Raw genomic sequence first — 20,017 nt, 5'->3', positions numbered from 1 at the left:
TTTGTCAATTCTTAGGCCTTGGGAGCGACTCGTAGTCCACTCCTACGCTTTCGGGGAATGACTCCCAGTCTGTTCCCCTGGTTCAACGATCATAGGTAGTATTGTCTTAGATAGCTAATGTTCCAAGGTCGAGGTACTTGCTTTCCTTCTGACGTTTCGAGCTTGTACGTACCTTCCCTGAGTACTCGTTTTACTCGGTAGGGACCTTCCCAGTTCGGTTCGAGCTTACCCGCACTGGCTCAGGCACCATTACTTTCCGAAGGACCAAGTCGCCGACACGTAAGTGCTGCTTCCTGACCTAGTTATTATAGTATCGAGCTACTTTTTGCTGATAGGCTGTGGTCCAGATATACATGAGGTCCCGTACCTCTTCTATCAGGTCGAGGTTGGTGCGGAGTTCGCCAACGTTTGCTTCTTTGTTGTACGCCTCCAAGCGTAATGTAGGTACCTCGAGTTCGGTTGGAATTACTGCTTTTTGTGCCGTAGGTGAGGCTAAAGTAGGTTTCATCTGTGGCGGTCTTGACGGTAGTTCGATAGGCCCATAATACACTGGGCAGCTCGTCTACCATAGTCCTTTTTCCCGAGCTAGGCGGGCTTTTAGTCCACGAAGTATAGCTCTACTCGTGACTTATGCTTGCTCATTTGCTTGAGGGTGTGCCACCGAAATAAAATTATGTTGTATCCCCATCTCGGCGCACTAGTCTTTGAAACTTGATTTTTTTGAACTGTTTACCATTGTCAGAAATATGTACTTGGGGTAGTCTGAAGCAACATACTATGTTCTTCTAGAAAAAATTTTGTATAGTTCGATCTGTGATTGTCGCTAGGGGTTTTGCCTCTACCCATTTTGTGAAGTAATCCACTGCTATCACTAGGAATTTCCTCTATCCTGTCGCTGGTGGGAATGGTCCAAGAATGTCAATTCCCCACTATGCGAAGGGCCATGGGCTAGTGATGTACTTCAGGTCAGTAGCTAGTTGATGATGGATATTGGCATGCCTCTGGCATTTATCACATTTCTTGAGGAGCTAGAGCGCATCTGCTTTCGTCGTGGGCCAATAATATCCTTGCCGCAACGCTTTCTAGGCGAGGGCTCTACCCCCCAAGTGTCCTCCGCACAGCCCTTCATGAGTGTCGCGGAGGACGAGCTCGGCCTCTGAGGGTCGTTAGCAGTGCAAGTAGGGGACGGTCTCGTGAAGTAGGTAGCTCGCGAGTGGGTCAATCCAACTCCGCTTTGCTTGTGCAACAGGACCCACCTCTTCTGCCCCCCTAAGAATGCTAGGCCGAGGAAGGTTCTCTATAAACACGGTTCTCATGGAGTTGCTGCTCGTGTTGGCTAACCGGGATAATCCATCGGCCTCAGCGTTCTCAGATCTTGGAATTTGCTTGATGAAGTACAATTGGAAGCCGCTTAGAACTTCCTTGGGCTTGGCTAGATAGGCGGCCATGGTGGAGTCGCGAGCCTCATCGTCGCCGGTTACCTGGTTGACCACGAGCAGGGAGTCGCTGCAAATGATGAGATTTTTCACTTGTACTTCGTTTGCTATCATGAGTCCAACTATCAGTGCTCTGTATTTTGCCTCATTTTTGGATGTTGCAAACTCGAACCGAAGTGCGTATTCCAATTTCGCTCCGCCTAGCCTGTACAGGATGACTCCGGCTCTGCTTCCTTGTTGGTTTGGCGAACCGTCTATGTGAAGGATCCGGGGTCCCTCATCCCTGGTTGACTTCGTTCTAATCAGGATTGGTTCCGCACTGGTTGAGGCTTCCTTCGCGTGCTTGATCTTTATTAATTCGGAGGCTGTAGTGCTGAAAGTGCATTCTGCCATTGTTGTTCGGGGCTCGTACCGGATGTCATACTCGCTGAACTCTATATCCCACTTAGTCAATCTTCCAGATACCTCGAGCTTGAGTTGGACTTGCCTCCGAGGTTGGTTGGTAAGAACGATGACTGTGTGGGCTTGAAAGTATGGCCGGAGTTTCCGAGTTGCTATGATTAGTGCATACGCCAACTTCTCGATCTCTGGGTATCTAGTTTTGGCACCCTGCAAAACTTTTCTCACATAGTAGATAGGTCGTTGGACTTGATCTACTTCCTTTATTAGTACCGAGCTTACCACCTCATCTTTCGCGGAGAGGTACAACTTCAAAACATCGCCCTCCTCGGGTCAGGTTAAAATTGGGATGCTAGTTAGGTATTTCTTTAGTTCGTCGAAGGCGAACTGACATTTTTCTATCCATTCGAAGTCTTTGCTTTTCTTAATTGCCTTGTAAAAAGTTAGGCAACGATTCATTGACTTGGACATGAAGCGGCTTAGGGCAGCCATACGGCCGTTCAACCTCTGAACCTCTTTTTTCTTCCGAGGGGGCTTCATGTCCAAGATAGCCTTTATCTTTTCAGGGTTGGCTTCGATGCTACATCGGCTAACTATGTAACCTAGAAATTTTCCCGAGGTGACACCAAAGACACATTTGTTAGGGTTTAGCTTCATATTATACTTTTGTAGGATTTCAAACACACATTGTAAGTCATTTATTAAACTATTCAAAAATTGGGTTTTGACGACCATGTCGTCTACATAGCATTCAAGCTTGTCGCCGATCAACGGCTCAAAAATTCGGTTCACAAGTCTTTGGTAGGTTGCCTCGGCATTTTTCCAGTCCAATGGGCATGACCTTATAACAATACAGGCCCAATTCGGTAATGAAGGTTGTTTTCTCTTCATCAGCAGGGTCCATCTTGATTTGGTTGTAGCCCGAGTATGCATGTAGGAAAATTAGCAACTCGTGCCCTGAGGTCGCATCGACTAGACGGTTGATCTTGGGGAGCGAAAAATAGTCCTTTGGGCAAGCCCGATTCAGGTCGGTATAGTCAACGCACATGTGTCATTTACTGTTGGCCTTCTTTACCAGAACGGGATTAGCTACCCAGATCGGGTAATGAAACTCCCTGATAAAATCGACTATGAGAAGTTTCCCAACCTCCTCGTCGACTATCCTCCAGCGCTCCGTGGCGAGGTTGCCTTTTTTTTTGTCTAATTGGCCTGACTAGGGGATTAGTGTTTAACTTGTAAGTTATTATCTTTGAGTCTATGTCGGGCATTTTTGCCACAGACCATGCTAATATGTCTAAATTATTAAGTAGGAAACTTACCAGTTGAGTTCGAAGAGGTTCCCTAACTGCTGCCCCGATCTAGAGTGTCCTGGTCGGATCATCTTCTGAAGTCAGGACGAGGACCGTTCCCTCGGTCGGTGTAGCTCGCTCTTCAGGATACTCTACTGGTCGTTCGAGTTCGACGCTTTCCGTCAGCTTGGCTTTGCCCTTGAGGGTCGCGACGTAACACTTCCGGGACTCAAGTTGGTCACCCCGGGCTACCTCTATCCCGAAGTCCGTGGGGAGCTTCATTGTCAGGTAGTAGGTTGATACCACCGCATGAAGCGTGTGGGTGATGGGGCATCCTATAATGGTATTGTGCGGAGGAAGGCGTTGCAACTACTAGGAAGGCGTGTTCAAACCTCGTGATGCTGGGCCACTTTCTAACCTCTACAGGCAGCGATATTCGGATAAGGGGCCTAACTTCTTCTCCACTGAAGCCCACTAGAGGCGTACTTGCAGGCTCAAGGTCGCTCTCGCGAAGCTACAACATGTTGAAGGTTCTCCTGAACAAGATGTCAGCTAAACTTCCCGAATCCACCAAGACGCGTCTGACTTCAAAGTCATTGATCTTCATCCTTATGACCACCGTGTCATCATGAGGATACTGGACTCCTCTCGCATCGTCCTCAATAAAAGATATGGGGTCCGCGGGCCATGGACATTTCGTCGGGTTCTATCTTTCATGCTCCAGTTCGCGGACCGAGGTCTTCCCTGTTGCTAAGGTGCAGCCCGCGATGATGGAACCGCCGGTAATCATGTTGATCACTCCGCGGACTTGTCTTTCCTCGAGCGGTTGTCCCTGCTCATTCTGTCTGTTACTAGACTCAGGAGCATTTCTCCTCTGCTCCCCTTGTCGATCTGCCTTATTTGTATTACTATTTTGTACACAATTTTTTAAGTTCCCGCGATGGATGAGTTCCTCAATCTCATCGCGGAGACTTTTACAAAATTCGGTACTATGACCTTGATATCTATGGAAATTACAATATACATTCTTATTCCTGGTAGCGGGGTCCCCCTTCATCCGGGGTGGCCACTTTACAAATGGAGTGTCTTTAATCGTCATAAGAACTTTCCCTCGCCTTGCATTGAGGGGGGTGTAACTCGTCCTTTTAGCTGGAGGAGTTCGGGGGTGCCAACCTGACTTGCTGTCTCCCCTGGTCGGGGACTTGCTCTTCTTCCTCTTGCCACTTCCATGCTGTGTCCTGTCATCGTCTCTCCTCTTCTCTGCTGGAGCTCCAACTTTTTGATTCATTTCCTCTTTTAGTCTCGATGAATTGGTCAACAAGCTTGAGGAATGCGGTGATGTCCTTGGGCTTGTTCACCACTACGTGCCACTTGAACTCTCGGTGAGTGACTCCTCTCTTCACTGCGACGAGTCTCACAGTGGGGTCTAGGTCCGGGATCAGGAGGCAAATGTCGTTGAAGCGCTTGATGTAGCTCTGGATGGACTCTCCCTCTTTTTGAACTATGCTAAGAAGGCTTTCCTACGACCTCGAACAGTTTTTGCTAGTAACGAAGTGCGAGGTTTATGCTTGTACGAACTATGCCCAGCTCTAGATTGCTCCGGACAGGAGGTTTCTATACCACATGTGCGCTACTCCTCTAAAGGTCATGGAGAAGACAACACACATGCAGGCTTCATTGGCCCCGGTGAGGTGCATCTGGGACTAGAAGGAGTCCACATGGTTTTGGGTCAAACAATCCGTCGTACTTGTCTAGAGGGGGTACCTTGAAGTCCTTTGGCATGGTTGTTTCTAGGAGATCGGGGGAGAGGGGAGATGGCACTGAGAGGAGAGGGGTGGTCTTCGTAACTCCTGAGCTGTCTTACCTTTGGGTTGTTTGGGTTGGCCGGGCTTCGTAAGTTGTTCAGGGATTATCACACGACACACCTTGGGACGTCGCCTTGGCTGCTTCTTGGCGAGATCCATGTTGGTGCTGCTTGCTTCAGTACTATAAGGCGGGGTCCTGGCCTAGTGAGAATCAAGTTGATACTAGCTTCTGCGAACCGAAGGGTCTCGTTCAGAGCTCGCAGCCAGGACTTCAAATTTGTTGCCCATCAGTGAGGTTTTCGGTTGGGCGCATTGGGGCAAACTGGCCTTGGCGGGGTGAGTGTCTTCTGATCTGCTTCGTCGCCGCGAGGCTATGGGAGCTACTAGCTCTCTCCTGCTATGGGATGAGGCTTGGGAGGTTTCTCCTCTGTGAGGAGGGCGGCTACTTCGGTGGCAGTTGAGCGGTTGCTAGTAGAAATGACACAGGACTTCCTGCTGGTAGTGTTGAAGTTGCTGGACTTGCTTCATCTAGGCCTGAATGGCCCGTACGCACTGTACCAGGTCACCCAATTGTTTTTTCCCCATTGTGGGTGGAACCACAAAGGGTTCAGTGAAGGTGGTGTTCACCACAGGAGGGAGTGGGGTGTTCATCACCTCGGCGCCCTGGGATAGGTTTAGCGTGGGGACCCCAAAAGTGCTAAGAGGTACAGTAAATTGACCAATACGCACGGTGGGAGCCTGAAGTTGCCCCCCAGAAGTGTTCATTTCATTGTTCTGCCCAACGTTGCTAGGAGACGCCATTGATGCTGGTGAAAGTTTGGTAGAGAAGGTTTCTCAAAGCGCTTCCCACAGACGACGTCAATTGATGATGTGCAATCCGGCCACTCCTAGTTGGAAGTGGCTGAGCTCCTATTTGGCGATGGGCAAGAGATACCTGTGTGAAGAGAGATGAAGAAACCTAGGGTTGCTCACCTGATGGGAGCACTCCGATGCTTAAGTTAGTAATCGGTTGCAAACTGGAAAGGAATGAATTTGCAAGAAGATAAAAAGTTAGAGAGTGGTGAATATGCGATACCTTGGGCCATGGGGGGTTGAAGTCTTTATATATTGGCATCTTGACAGGTTTGGTAGGATTGATCCCGAATCTCTACCGCGATGATCTGTTGTCAACGTTTTAGAGTGACTGGCTGTCATCATCGGGACTAGGGAGCAGGTGGGCTAATGCGACTATTGTAGGGTATGATCCCGCTGACAGGAGACAACCTCCGGGGTTGGTAGGCATTTGTCGGGCGAGAGAGATGGTGCAATCCTTAGACTTGGTTGCACCGTCCGACAACGGACGTGGTTGCGGTTTTCGGGGTTGACACATGGCAGGTACGGTCGTGTCAGGGCGAAGCTTCTCGCGAGATGCCGGGCTATAGACATGTTGTTATTTTAGTTTTGCCCTGTTATAGCATCGCATCGACATTGTATTTTTTATTTTGATTACAGGTCCGTAGGAATACGGTAATCGAATAAACGATTAGACATGGAAACGGTTCTTTGAGGTTTCAAGTGTTTTCTTCTTCGTTGTCTTCACTCTTCACTGTCCAGTTTTCGGGCGAAACCCCGACCTGTGTTGCGGAAACGAGAGGAGAGGGGGCGAATTCCTAGCGAACGAGCGAGCTAGAGAAGAGAGCGAAGAGATGTCTCAGTTCTGGAAGCCTGGTTCGGAGAGACCTCGACTTATTGATGACGAAGAAGGCGGGGTCATTTTCTACTCCTCGTCTCCATCCACCTCCTCTGGGTATTTCTCCTCGTTTCTCCCTTCTTCATGTTCGTCACTTTCCATTTTTATTCGTCCCTCTCTCTTCTTCTCTTCCAACGATATTTTGGGTTTGCAGTTTCGGATATGCCACCATCGAGAAGCAGCGACAGAGGCTTCCAGTCTACAAGTACCGTACTGCAATTCTCTATCTTGTTGAGACTCATGCGACCACTATCATTGTGGGGGAGACGGGTAGCGGTAAAACTACTCAGATACCTCAGGTTCAATACAATTTCCCCAGTCTCCACTCCTTTATAAATTTTCTATTTAATGCAATTTCTTTTGAACAGAAGAAGTTTAATCAAGATTGGTTCATGTGTTGTAATTTCATAAAATTTGAAACTTGTTATGCGTTGCTATGTTTTATTGGCTGGTATGCTTCCAGTTGTTTTGGCGGATTAGATGGATTGGGTTGAAGAACCAAATCCAACCCGCCCAATTGCTACAGCTACTCCGGAGGTTTTGAAAAGTTTATAAATTAAAGAAAAATTGAAAAAAGTGAAAATAAATAATAAAAATTAATAAAATATAAAATTAAAAAAGGAAAAAATACATTAATTTTGAAAAAAAAAAATTCAGGCACATGTATCATGTATTTATCATATTAAACAAAGAGTAAGTGTGACATGTCGGAATTATTTTTACACACAAAAATACAAAAAAATTGTAGAAAAAATTGAACACATTTATAATTCTATATTTACACTACTATTAAAAATATGAATAAGATTGTGGAACTTTCTTTTGACTAAAATCAATGTTTTAAAAACCAAGTTAGACAAAAACTGATGAGTCAAAGTGATTGTTCTTCCTTGTATATTCAGTATCTCAATGAAGCGGGCTGGGCTGAGGGTGGACGTATAATAGCTTGCACCCAACCAAGAAGATTGGCTGTCCAGGTGATTTCATCTTTCAATTTACTGCTTCGAAGTTGTCCATTTTACTTTTAGTGCTGTGCTTGCTATTCTGCTTTTTATGGACGCAGAACCAGTTATTCGGTTTGTAGTGTTAAAGGCTATTGGTACATTGATTTTCTTCTACTCTTTTTTTTTTTTTTTTTAAGTTTTTATTATTTGTACACATACACCACACTTGTGAGCTTATACAATGGTATACTTAAATTATCATTTTCTGATGTGAGCCTTGGGGCTTTCCTTTTGCCTATTTTCACTATGTTTTACATCAATATGATACGTTCCCTTTTATTAGTATAAAAGAGATCATTGTACATTAGCCAGAAATTTCCCGTTGGAATATTGGGAATGTTTAGTATCAATCAAAACAATTTTGGAAATGCTTAGTCAACAAGAATCAATTAGAAAAGTTTTTGAGAATCTTGAGGAAAGATAAAAGAAGATATTAGAGGAGGAACAGAAGAGAACATAAGAGAATAGGGGATTTTTTTGATTGGACAAGGTTGGTGATTGGTTGCAACAATAGGGAGGGGGAAGGGAGGTGAGAAAGATAAGGGGAATTATGAATATGGAAGTGCTGGCGGAATACTCTAGGTGGGAAGATGAAGGATTATGTAGCAGAGAGAGGGATGCAGATCAGTATTTAAGGGTATAGTTGGAGGATATGGTTGTACAAGGGTTTGGATGAACTTATTTTGTATTGGTTTTGTTATGGTCTCAATTAATAAAAAATTATGTTTGTAATAGAGGAAAATGGGGGGTATTTCATTGGGAGTAAGACAAAACCCAAGCCCCAAGGAGGATGATCCTACCTATGAGAGGTGGGTGCAAGATAATTACAGAGTTGTAGGCTGGTTGGTGAACTCTATGCAACCTCATATCAGTCAATACTACTTGTGGTTAGAGATTGCTAAAGAAAGTATGGTATATTGTTAAGAAGACCTACTCATAGAAATTAAATGTTGCTAGGGCCTCAAATTGAAGAATGATGTGAATAATTTGAGATAGGGGGAGAAGCCATTAGTTGTGTATTTCTCAATACTGAAGTCTATGTGGAAGGAAATTGATTTAATGGCAGCAATTCAATTGAGGATGCACAAAAGATGTTGAAACTTATGGGAAATTGGTGGAGAGGAATCGTGTTTTTGAGTTCCTAACCGGGCTCAATCTTGAGTATGATATAGTCAGACAAAATGTGTTAGCTAAGGATGAGGTAACCCTTTCTCAGGCTTTTGCTATGGTTAGTAGTGAGGAAAGCAGGAGATATGTTCAAATTGTGGAGGTCCTAGTGGAATACTATGCTAATGCTGGGACGAAGTAGAAGGTGAATACTGAAAGAAAGGAGGTTGTGTGTGAATACTGCAAGAAGCTGGAGCACACAAAAGACACATGTTGGAAGTTACATCCAGAGCTCTTACCTCCTAGATTCAAGAATAATAATAACAATAAAGAACGGGAATGGGAAAGGAGGCAAGTCTAATGTAACCTCCTCTGATGGTGAGAAGGGGCAGTGTGATGAGAAGTTTGTAGGGCAGCAACATGCAGCTGCCAGAGCTGAATATGAGAAATACGACTGCATCATCAGTCATCTGGAATCTACTTCAGCTTTTGCTCCACCTAGTAACGGCTCCACCTCTGCCTATGCTCACTCAGGTATTCCGTATTTGTGCTACTACAAATCACGCCTCTACCTCAGGCATTTGTATGATCCCCTAGATAATAGATTTTTGTGCTTTTGACCATATGACTAGTGCTTCCACTTTGTTCACTACTTACCAACTTTTATCTGATTGTGACAAAATATCCCTCGCTGATGGTTTTCTTGTCCCAATCTTGGATTCTCAAGCAAGGGAGACATCAGAACCTCATACTCTCTTACTTTACTTTTGTACTTCATGTGCTTAAACTTAATACTAACCTTTTTTCATTTAGTCATTTGATTAAATCTTTGAACTGCAATGTAATCTTTTTTCCTTTTTATTGGAGTGGCCATGAGGTGAATGGGATATATCTGTTAGACATGCCTGAGCGGAGCTGAGTACTACATTAGAAATCAACTTTTGGATCTACAGTTTCAGAGTCAGTTAGTCGTGTCATGTTATGTCACCATTGTCTGGTTATCTTTCTTTTTCTTCATTAAAACCTTTTTTTCCCTACATTATTTGAAGGAGTTAGTTTATTGAGTCTACAATGTGAGTCCTGTGAGTTTTCAAAACATTGTAGAAACTCTTATCCTACAAGCAATAAAAGATCCATTTTTCCTTGTAACATTGTTCACTTTGATGTGTGGGGGCCTTACCATTTACCTTGCATGGGAGGCTATAAATATTTTATTCTGTTCATTGATGACTTTTCTCGCTATACTTGGTTGTATCTTATGCGTTCATGTGTTGAAGTGCCCGAACTTGTTCAATAGTTTCAAGAATTTGTACTTACCCAATTTGACACCCGGATCAAAATATTTTGATAAGATAATGTTAAGGAATACTTTGAGAAGTTTGGAGTTGTTCACCAAAATTCTTGTGCTCACACTCCAAAACAAATGGGGTAGCGGAGAGAAAGAATCGACACATTGTGGAAGTTGCTAGAAGCATTCTTTTTGCTTCCCATGTCCCTATAAGGTTTTGGGGCGATGTAGCGATGATGACCACTTATCTTATTAATTGTATGCCATCCCAAGTTTTGGGTTTCAAGTCTCCCTTTAGTGTTTTCTTTCTAGACCTTTAAGTTTTCTCCATTCCTTTGCGAGTCTTTAGGTGCACTTGCTATGTTCATGTTCCTAGTGCCCAAAGACATAAGTTTGATCTTGAATCCAGAACGTGCATTTTTCTAGGGTATGCCTCCGCACAGAAGGGTTACTGTTGCATTGGTCCCAGTAGTGGCACCCGTTTTATTTCAATGGATGTCACTTTTGCAAAGTCAACTCCTTTTTATAGCCATTCTTTTGAGGGGGAGCCCTCTATTGAGTTGTTTGTTTTTGCCCTACCTTTACTAGCTCCCGTTGACTTTTGTGCTAGTCCTCCTTCGGCTCCTTTGACTCGTTTAGTTGAATCTTCTAGCTTCTCCATTCTTGCACCTCCTCCACCTCCTCCTAGTCCTCCTATGTCACTATACCTCCTCTTCTAGTTATTGAAGAGGACAAGTCCTATAGAACCACAACCAGTACCTTCATGCCCAAACCTTGACTTATCCGTTGCTGTATGAAAAGGAAAAAAGGAAATGTATTGCTCACTGCATTTCCAAACACCTCTCTTACATTTTGTTGTCCCCTTCCTACTATTCCTTCTTAGCCTCCATTTCAGCCCACCTTGTCCCTAAGAATGTGCCAGAAGCCTTATCTAAGCCAGAATGAAGGATGCTACGAGAACTGAGATATTCGTAAGAACAATGCTTGGGATATTGTAGGCTTTTTGTTGGGAAGTAATACCATTGACATGCTACAGAAGCGAAAGCCAAACACTTGCCTTTCTCCTCACATGTGCTTTCTTTGCAAAAGTAATGGTGAAACTATTTCCCATATTTTCTTGTCTTTTCCTTTTGTGCTTGGTATTTGGGAGCATCTTTATTCTCTCTTTGGATGTAGGTGGTCTCCTCCTCAGGATGCGATAGGGCTCTTTGATCTAGCTTTCTTGCGTCAATCTAAGGCTAGAGGAAGGCTAATGTGGAAAGCTGTGAAAGCTGCATTGATTTGGACTGTTTGGGAAAAATAAATAAAAGGATCTTCAATGATAAGAGTAGATCTGATTTGAAAGTCCTGGAAACAGTTAAAATAAAGGTTGCTCATTGGGTTAAGTCAATGGAGGATTTCAAATATTTCTCTATAAATGATATACTAAGAAAGTGGAAGGAGGTGGATATGTCAGCTCAAACTAAGGATAGGAAAGTGATGGAATGGATACAACCAGAAGCCAATTGTGTAAAACTCAACTTTGATGGTAGCTACATAGGCAATTAGGCTATTGCTGGGATGGGAGGGGTCTTTCGAGACTCAGAAGGGAAGGTACTTGCTTTATATTCATGTCCTGTAACCAATGGTAATGCAATGAAAATAGAGTTGTACAGTCTTCTTTAGGGCCTTAATTTGCCAAGCAGTTTGGGTTTCTTTACTTGGAAGTGGAAGGGGATTCTCAAGTGGTTATCTCATGGACTGGGAATAGTACCCAAATCCCATGGGTTATCTCAGGCACACAGTTCGTGAAATTGAATAACTAGCAAGAGGGATGAATGCCACATTTAGATGGGTTAGAAGAACAACAAATAGGATGGCAGACACATTGGCTAAACAAGGGACTATAAGACAACAATTGTTTTGGGCAAAAATCTAAAGTTTCTTGTGGTGGTGACCTTTCCACCTTGATGTAATTCCTTCTTTTTGATGCTTAATAAATTTTTTCTTCATTGACAAAAAAATACTTGGGATATTGTAGACTTGCCTACTGGGAAGGAGCCTATTGGTTGTAAATGGGTTTACACCATAAAGTACCATGCTAATGGATAGATTGAGAGGTATAAAGCTTGCCTTGTTGACAAGGGGTACTCAGGTTTATGGGATTGATTATATGGAGAACTTTTCTTTGGTGGCTAAGATGACATCTGTGAGAGTTCTCTTGTCTTTGGCAATAAGTTATGATTGGCCTCTTTATCAGTTTGATGTAAAAAATGCCTTCTTGAATGGTAACTTGACAAAAGAGGTGTATATGTCCCTTCCTCCTGGAATGTATGGTAAGGAGATGCAAGGTAAGGTGTGTAAGATGAAGAAGTCTCTTTATGGACTTAAACAATCTCCTTGTTCTTGGTTTGATAGATTCCAGATTGCATTTATTTAGTTTGGTTATACACAGATACAGTTTGACCACACTCTATTTGTGAAGAGGAAAGCTTCTCATGTTACCTTCCTCATTGTTTATGTGGATGACATTGTTGTCACAGGTAGTAATGCATAGGAAATTATGATCTCAAGTACTTCCTTAATTCTGAATTTGATTTTTAAGTTTGGGGGGAGTTGCAGTATTTCTTGGGCATTGAGGTTGGTTGGTCTAAAGAGGGGCTTTTCATCTTCCAAAGAAAGTATGTGTTGGACCTTCTCACTAAGACTGGGAAACTTGGTGCCAAGCCTGGTTACACTTCTATTGTTGTGAATCATAAACTCTTGGCTGATGATGTGGAGCTCTTGACCGACAAAGAAGTGTTTTAGAGATTGTTGGGGAAGCTTCTATACTTGTGTATGACACGACCAAATATTTCCTATGGTGTGAGTGTGATTAGCCAGTTTATTCATGCTCCTAGAGACGCACATATGGTTGTTGCAAAAAGGGTGTTGTGTTATCTTAAGGGGACTCCTGGGAAGGGTATACTCTTTTCTATGCATGGACATATGAAGCTAGAAGCATATAGATATGCTGACTGGGCATGCAGTATAGATGACAAAAGATCCACATCGGGTTATTGTATCATGGTGGCTAGAAATATTGTCTCTTGGAGGAGTAAGAAGTAGTCTGTTGTTGCTTGATCTTTAACTGAGGCAGAGTATAGGGCTATGGCCCATGGGGTGTCGGAGTTGTTATGGCTCAAATCTCTCTTAGAAGAGATGGGAATTGATTGTGATAGGCCATTGATGTTGTATTATGATAATCAAGCTGCCATCAACATTGCTCATAACCTGGTTCAACATGACAGAACCAAACACATTGAGGTAGACAAACATTTCATACGAAAAAGAGTGGTCTTAGGAGAAGTGTGCCTCCTTTTCATCTTTTCAAAGGAACAACTAGTAGACATCTTGACCAAGGGAATACCTAAGGCGAAGCTCCAACACTATATAGGCAAACTGGGCATGATTGACATCTATGCTCAACTTGAGGGGGAGTGTAGAGAGGTTGGGCCGAATGGGCCTTAGTTTGGTTTAGTTATTTATTATTTTTATTTCTACTGTAATGGGCTGTATCTATAGGCCCTTAACACATTTATTTTTTATGTTTTTTTGGGTCATCCGCCTAAACAGGGGCACCCATGTAATTTTTCTTTTATTTATTCCGGCACATGTATAAAGAGGTTAAAGGGAGTGAGAGAGGGACAATTTCTACACTCATCCCTTCCTCTTTTCTTCCAACTTTTTCTTTTTTCTCCTGAACAACTCCTTCCCTCTTTTCTTCCAACTTCCTGCATGGGCTCGGGCTGTGGGTGGTGCCGGGCAGACCCCTTGAAGTATCCCAGGGGAGGAAGCATGGCCCGCCAAAAGCATGGGTCGCCCACAGGTTGTGCCGTGCCAGCACAACATGGCCTGGTTTACACCTTTACCTCATTGCTTCCATCAAAATTTAACTTTATAAAACCACGGACTAGTGGTGACTGCATAGGACAAGCAGATGAACGAGCAGGAGCAGAGTTTGCCACCTTCATCCAGCTGTTCAGCAACATACCCATGGAAAAGACTTCATTGATTAAAAGAAAAAATTGGTTACAAGAAGAAGTTGTGAAAGAAACCCAGCTTTATTATGCTGATCCAAACCAATGTTGCAGCTGAGCCCAAAACAGATGTGTTCTTTGTATCCCTTGCTTAGCTAATCCATCTGCCAAGCTGTTGGCAGTTTTCCTCACTCATCTCCAAAGGCACCACTGTTATTCTATTTGAGGTAGCATGCGTCTTTGTGGTTTTAATTATTTAATTGGGTATAATGTTTCGTTTATTAATGGAAAAAATACAGTGTCAGTATGCCTGTTATTTTCGAATTTGGTTGTTCATTAAGTAAAATCAGTTAGTACCACTGTTCTAATTGTTATTTGGTTAAGTGAGAGCAAGATTTTGTGACTTTGGTTTATGTTTCATGCACAGGCAGTTGCCTCAAGAGTAGCAGAGGAGATGGGTGTCAAACTTGGCGAAGAGGTTGGGTACACAATTCGTTTCGAAGATCTTACAAATCCAGTAGGATGTCTTTCTTTATCATTTTTCCCTTTGACATCTAAGCATTCTTTTCAGGATTACTGTTATAAGGCGGCTGTATGACTGTTCACTGTTGTCATTATTCTATAGATTACTTTGCCTTTTTCAATGTCTCACTTTTTTTGGGTCCTTTCTATTCATTAAATTGCTAATGAATTAATGATATGTCATAAATACCAAATTGTTTTCTGCTTGGCCACATAGGACACAACCAAGGTCAAATTTCTTACAGATGGAGTACTCCTTAGGGAAATGATGGATGACCCTCTTTTGACCAAATACAGGTATATTTACTAGAGGCCCTCCACATGATTTTTGAATTTTGTTCCATGTTTTCTTCTTTCTTTTTTCATTGTGTCTCAAGATATAAACATGGGCATTCTTATTGTTCGCTAGTCAATATGATGTTTTCTTATTCAGGTTGATTGATATACTGTGAAACATCAAAACATCAGAAAGAAAGACGAAAATTATGACCAAGTTGTTAGTAATATTAGCAAATGGTGATCAATACAAGTAACATATTGGCAATTTACATCATGGACCAGTATTTTAAAAGCACAAGATGCAAGAATAGTGCAAGGGGCTTTTTGCACCCAAGGCACAAGGAGTAAGGTGAGCCGGTGAAGCACGTTCCTCTTTGAATAAAGTTGCAAAAATTTTTAAAAATTCAAATAAGTATTAATTAAAAAGAAAATCAAACTTAAAATTTAAAAGAAACTAAATGTTTTATAAAGCCTATTGGGTCAAATTAAAATACATCAACACAACATATGAAACATCTTCAAAGTGAAAATGTAGAAAGAAAATCAAACATAACATATCAAATGTATTCAAGCACATAGAACTTTTAAGATTTTTATTTCTTTCCCATTTGCATTACTTAAAGTGATTAATGTGATGTTAAACATCATGAATTCCTAATTCTATGAGCTGCCTCTGTACTAAGCCCCTTGAGACAAGCCCAAACAACATTATTAGTGCTCCAAGAATCCCTCCTTTTGCTAATGTTGTGCTCAAAGAATCCCCCTTTTGAGATAGAACTCTGGCATTGACTTGTTTGGGCTTTGCTTCAAGGGGCTTGGCCAAGGGTACGAGGGTGGAGCCCTCAGCCTGGCCACTTATCTTTAAAAGGTGCACAACTTTTCAAAGTGGCTGTGCATGGGCCTAGATGAGGTGCACACCTTGAAAGGCACTTTGCTTGTGCACCCAGCTGCACCTGTGGCATGCCTCTTTAATCCCTGCATGGACCTAGCGGTCCTAGCCAAGTTGTTAGTAAAATTATGGCCAAGAGGGCACCCAGCAAAATTTTGAGAAAACAAAAACAAAGCAAAAAATACAGATCATATTTCATCTTGTTGGATACCTAAAGTGGTCCAGAAGATAGTGGATTAGCTTTCTGTTAATTATCAAGGAAAAAAAGAAAAAAAGATAGTGGATTAGCTGAATTGGAGATTGAGGGATTGTGGGCCATATGCACTTTACTTTATGGATGGTGTGGAGCAAAATGGTTGATCCCACAGCCAGTAAAACAGCTATCGAATTCAGCTAATCCTTTTTCAGTCCAAAAGGACCCAAAAACATCCTGCCGCAAATCATTGGACTCTGGATTTGGAAGAACCCCATATAAAACCATATTTCTAATTGAAGCACATAACTTTTCATGATCCTGTGATATGTATTATGGCTAAAATCCTTTCATGCTCTTGTTGTGTAAGATTGCATCATAAAGTTTTGTCAATCAAAAAACTATGTACATTTCTGTCTAATTCCTCTTTAAAGGGTGAAGTGAAAAGCTGTTGCCCAAATGTTCAGTAATATGTGTTGAGGAGTGTTTCTTATGTTTTTATTTTATGTTTATTGGGCTTTATTTTTGAGGAGTCTTTTATCCTTAATTTTTTATGGTTGAATATAATGAAATAAGGGGGGCTCTAATCATCCTCCTATTGAGTCTTCTTCAACTTTTCTTCTTCTTTTCTCTTCTTATTCCTGAACATCTCTACACTATTTCATCCACTAAAGCTACTAATTTTTTTTTTTAATTTTTTCTTGTCTCTGATTCTTATCTTTGTATCAGAGCAGGAATCTTCACTTTTCTCCCTAAAAGAAACCATATACCATTAGGATCAACAGGGTGTATGGGGTTTTGAGAGGCTAATAATCTCTCTCTCTCTCTCTGGTTGGTAGAGGTTCTTGGAGAGTTTTGGTGGCTGTTTCAAGGCCTAGAAGTTGCTGTTATAGTTGCTTCCCAAGATCAGGATCAACGGAAGAGATAGGACCTACCTTGAGTTACACATCAAAGGAGTTCATGCTCTTGATGTGGACAATTGCATCATAAAGTTTTGTCAATTATAAAATTATGTACATATGACCAACCAATTCTTCTTTAAATTGTCAACTGAAAAGCTGTTGTCCAAGTGTTTTGTATATGGGAGGGTTCAAATTATGAAAAGATGCCTTGGTTGATAAAAACAAAGCAAGGCTTTCGCTTATCGGTGTGTGGAGCATTAAAATCTAGAATGAATGTCCAGAAAAGACAAATTTAATTAGTATTGTTGCCTCTTGGCCCTCTTCCATGGATTTTACTGTTCATTCAAGTATAGGTAAGAATTTACAATTAAATCATTACTTCCATATGATTTATCCTCTTATCGTATAGGTTATCTTTCTGGCAATACTGAAATTTTGAATATTGATTGATGGAATCCTTGTATAACTGAGTTGGATGTTCATACCTATCACTAAAGAATTAAAGGAAAACAAAAGAAGGAACAGATGACTGATAAAATTCAACTGCAGTGAAATTGGGTTTATTACTAGTTTTACCCTAAGAAACGATGTCCTTAGAAAGCCATCCAGTGCATGAGTTCAGAAAAAAAAAAAAAAGAATAAAAGAGACATTGAAAACTGTATGATTATATTCAATGTTCCCTTTATTTGATCTTTAGTTTGGCTTTGGACAGCCTACTTGTGTGGTGGCTTTGTGCGGTAAAGAATGAGGATTACCCTACTACTATAACTACCTTTCATTGCACTTTGTGGAATTGTATATTTTTCTTCATGAAGTACTTACTATCACTCATTAAATATGTTATGTCATTACTCACCTAAACAGTTTCTGTCTTTATCCTCTCAATTTAATGTTCTCAAGATACTCCGGTTCTTTTACTTGAGCATTTATAGTCCTTTAGAAATTTTGAGAGTTTGGTAGAAATAACATTATTTCTCTTTATCATATTTTCTGTCAATGTGCCCCTTTCTCAGTGTCATAATGGTAGATGAGGCTCATGAAAGGTCACTTTCAACCGATATCCTATTGGGCCTGTTGAAAAAGGTAAATCCACTACAACTAATTGGTGATTTTTGTCTGTATTGCTGAATCTGTACATTTGCAAGCTAAACTGGTTATCATGGATTCAGATCCAACGACGTAGACCTGAGTTGCGTCTGATAATATCATCTGCTACAATTGAAGCCAAGTTAATGTCTTCTTTTTTCCAGACCAGGTTTTGTCCTCATCATTTAATTGTATGTTGATAAGATGGGTTGCCTTGGTTTAGTTAGTTGGTGCTGCTTTTCTATTTCTTCTTAGATTGGGTGTTTCAATTTGTTCATTTTCTCAGTATGTGTGTGTGCGTGTGTATATATATAGTAAAATGCAATTTCATTAAAAGCTAAAAAGGGGTTACTCACATGTGAAGAGTTTTAACCATCTCAATATCTTATACAAGAAGGTTTTAAGGTTGCCACTACCTTTATGAAGCTGGCAACCATCGAATATTCAATGACCATGGTTCAGAATCTCCAGAACTTCCATTTTTAGTGAGAGAATGAAGAGGAGGAGCCCGTTGAAGAGCTTTTTGAACAACAGTTTGCAAAGACATGGCCAACCATTTGCAACCTACCCTTCAACCTCAATATGTTCAATGCCATTGCCTTTAAAACTCTCAACTAAGCATAGGCATCCCTCTATGGAATTCCATTATCACTCACAATAACTTGTTATCTTGTTCTTGGCCAACTACCTGTATCCAGGTCCTACCCTATTTGTTGACTCGCAAATTTACAGCTTCTATTGCTTGGGTAGGATGAATTTTGTTTCGAAAGTCTGAAAATTTTGCATAAGGTGGTGAACTGGGTTAAAGGTCTTGAGATCTTTGCAGTTTACACCTTTTTCAAAAGATGACAGTATGTGGCAAACTCATCCTCATCTACGTGAAGATCTCAAGAATTTTGTACCCACCTCTGAATCAATTCAAGCTCAATTTTGATGGGTGTAGCCTTGGAAATCCAGGCTTATGTGGCATAGGGGGAGTCTTCAGGGACAACTTAAGCTCTATAATTGCTCTCTACTCGGGCCCACTAATGGTAGGCGACTCTACAAGGACTGAACTGTATGCTATCCTCCAAGGTTTAAACTTGGGTGGAAGGCTTAAGGGGACTCCAAAACAGTACTAAGGTGGCTAAAGGATGATAGTCTTGGTACATGGTGTCGGACAGTGTATACCCTCAGATCCAACAACTTTCACATGGCATCATTGACACACTTTGAGGGAAGCGGAACAGTTGGTTAGGGATTTATTTGTGACTTGGAATTGGACAAATAGATAAGTCAATAGTTAGGCAGACCCACTAGCATGATGGGGCTAGTGTAACTGAATTGGGGTGGTAATCTGGTAATATTGTAATATTGTATGTTAATAGTAGAAAAGGGGTTAGGCAGTAAGGCTAGCCTAACTCCAGATGCCTCATTCCATTGTAAAGAGAGTGGAGTTGTATTCCTTTTGCAGTGTGCTGGATTTTATAGAAGGAAAGGAATAGAAGACTGTTCGAGGACAAAACAAATGGTATTGAAGTTTTGGTGGCTTCGGTTGGAAAGTTTGCTTTAAGATGGGTTCTGGTCCTCCCAGAATTTGAGCAAGTAAATGGTTCAGATTTGATGGAAAATTTTTGGGATGTTCTTGAGATTCCAGCTTGTAATGTAAACTTGTTTCTTAGTGACTAACTAGTTGGTGTTACCTTGACATTCAATCAGCTTGTATCTTTCCTTTTCATTTTAATAAAATTTTTCTTTACTCTTCAAAAAAAATCTCTATCAATAATATATATATTTTTTGACAAGTAATGAAGATTTTATTAAACATGTGTCAAAGAGAGGAACTAGATATGACTGCTCACATTACAAAATAGACAGTAAATTTAAATTACAACTGAGCATAGTATAAATGGTCCCTATTCACACGTTTTGCTAATGAGTCAGCCATCCGATCTGCTGATCTTCTTACCCATTGAATTCTCATAGTCATATACCATTTGAACATCTTAATCTCATCCCTTAAGTCCAGATTAGTGTTTTAAAAGGTGTGAGAGGTGTACTACTGGAGGCAAGGCACCTCCAAAATGCCTTGAGGTGTATTCCAGAGGTGT

The 20,017-nt window shown here is 41.5% G+C and overlaps 1 protein-coding gene across 9 annotated transcripts in view; it reads left to right on the top strand.

The window, feature by feature from the left end:
- Positions 1-6,054: 6,054 nt before the first annotated feature.
- Positions 6,055-20,017, top strand: part of LOC148873843 (RNA helicase family protein) — a 108,776-nt gene continuing 94,813 nt past the window's right edge. For 3 of the 9 annotated variants that reach the window (XM_088963659.1, XM_088963658.1, XM_088963666.1), the window contains exons 1-7: positions 6,377-6,715; positions 6,813-6,957; positions 7,561-7,635; positions 14,483-14,572; positions 14,795-14,874; positions 17,855-17,924; positions 18,011-18,096. In XM_088963659.1, coding sequence (XP_088819785.1) covers positions 6,615-6,715; positions 6,813-6,957; positions 7,561-7,635; positions 14,483-14,572; positions 14,795-14,874; positions 17,855-17,924; positions 18,011-18,096 — 647 coding nt within the window. In that variant the 5' untranslated portion in view covers positions 6,377-6,614. Of the gene's footprint in view, positions 6,304-6,369; positions 6,716-6,812; positions 6,958-7,560; positions 7,636-14,482; positions 14,573-14,794; positions 14,875-17,854; positions 17,925-18,010; positions 18,097-20,017 lie in introns of those variants that run through there. The other 6 variants (XM_088963665.1, XM_088963664.1, XM_088963660.1 and 3 more) reach the window with 3 other exon arrangements.

Source organism: Nelumbo lutea, chromosome 1 (genome assembly GCF_056320005.1).
Source record: "Nelumbo lutea isolate HS-2025 chromosome 1, American lotus-T2T, whole genome shotgun sequence".
In the NCBI taxonomy this organism is placed as follows: Eukaryota; Viridiplantae; Streptophyta; class Magnoliopsida; order Proteales; family Nelumbonaceae; genus Nelumbo; species Nelumbo lutea.
Note: the sequence above shows the minus strand (reverse complement) of the source record. Positions and strands in the feature narration are given on the sequence as shown.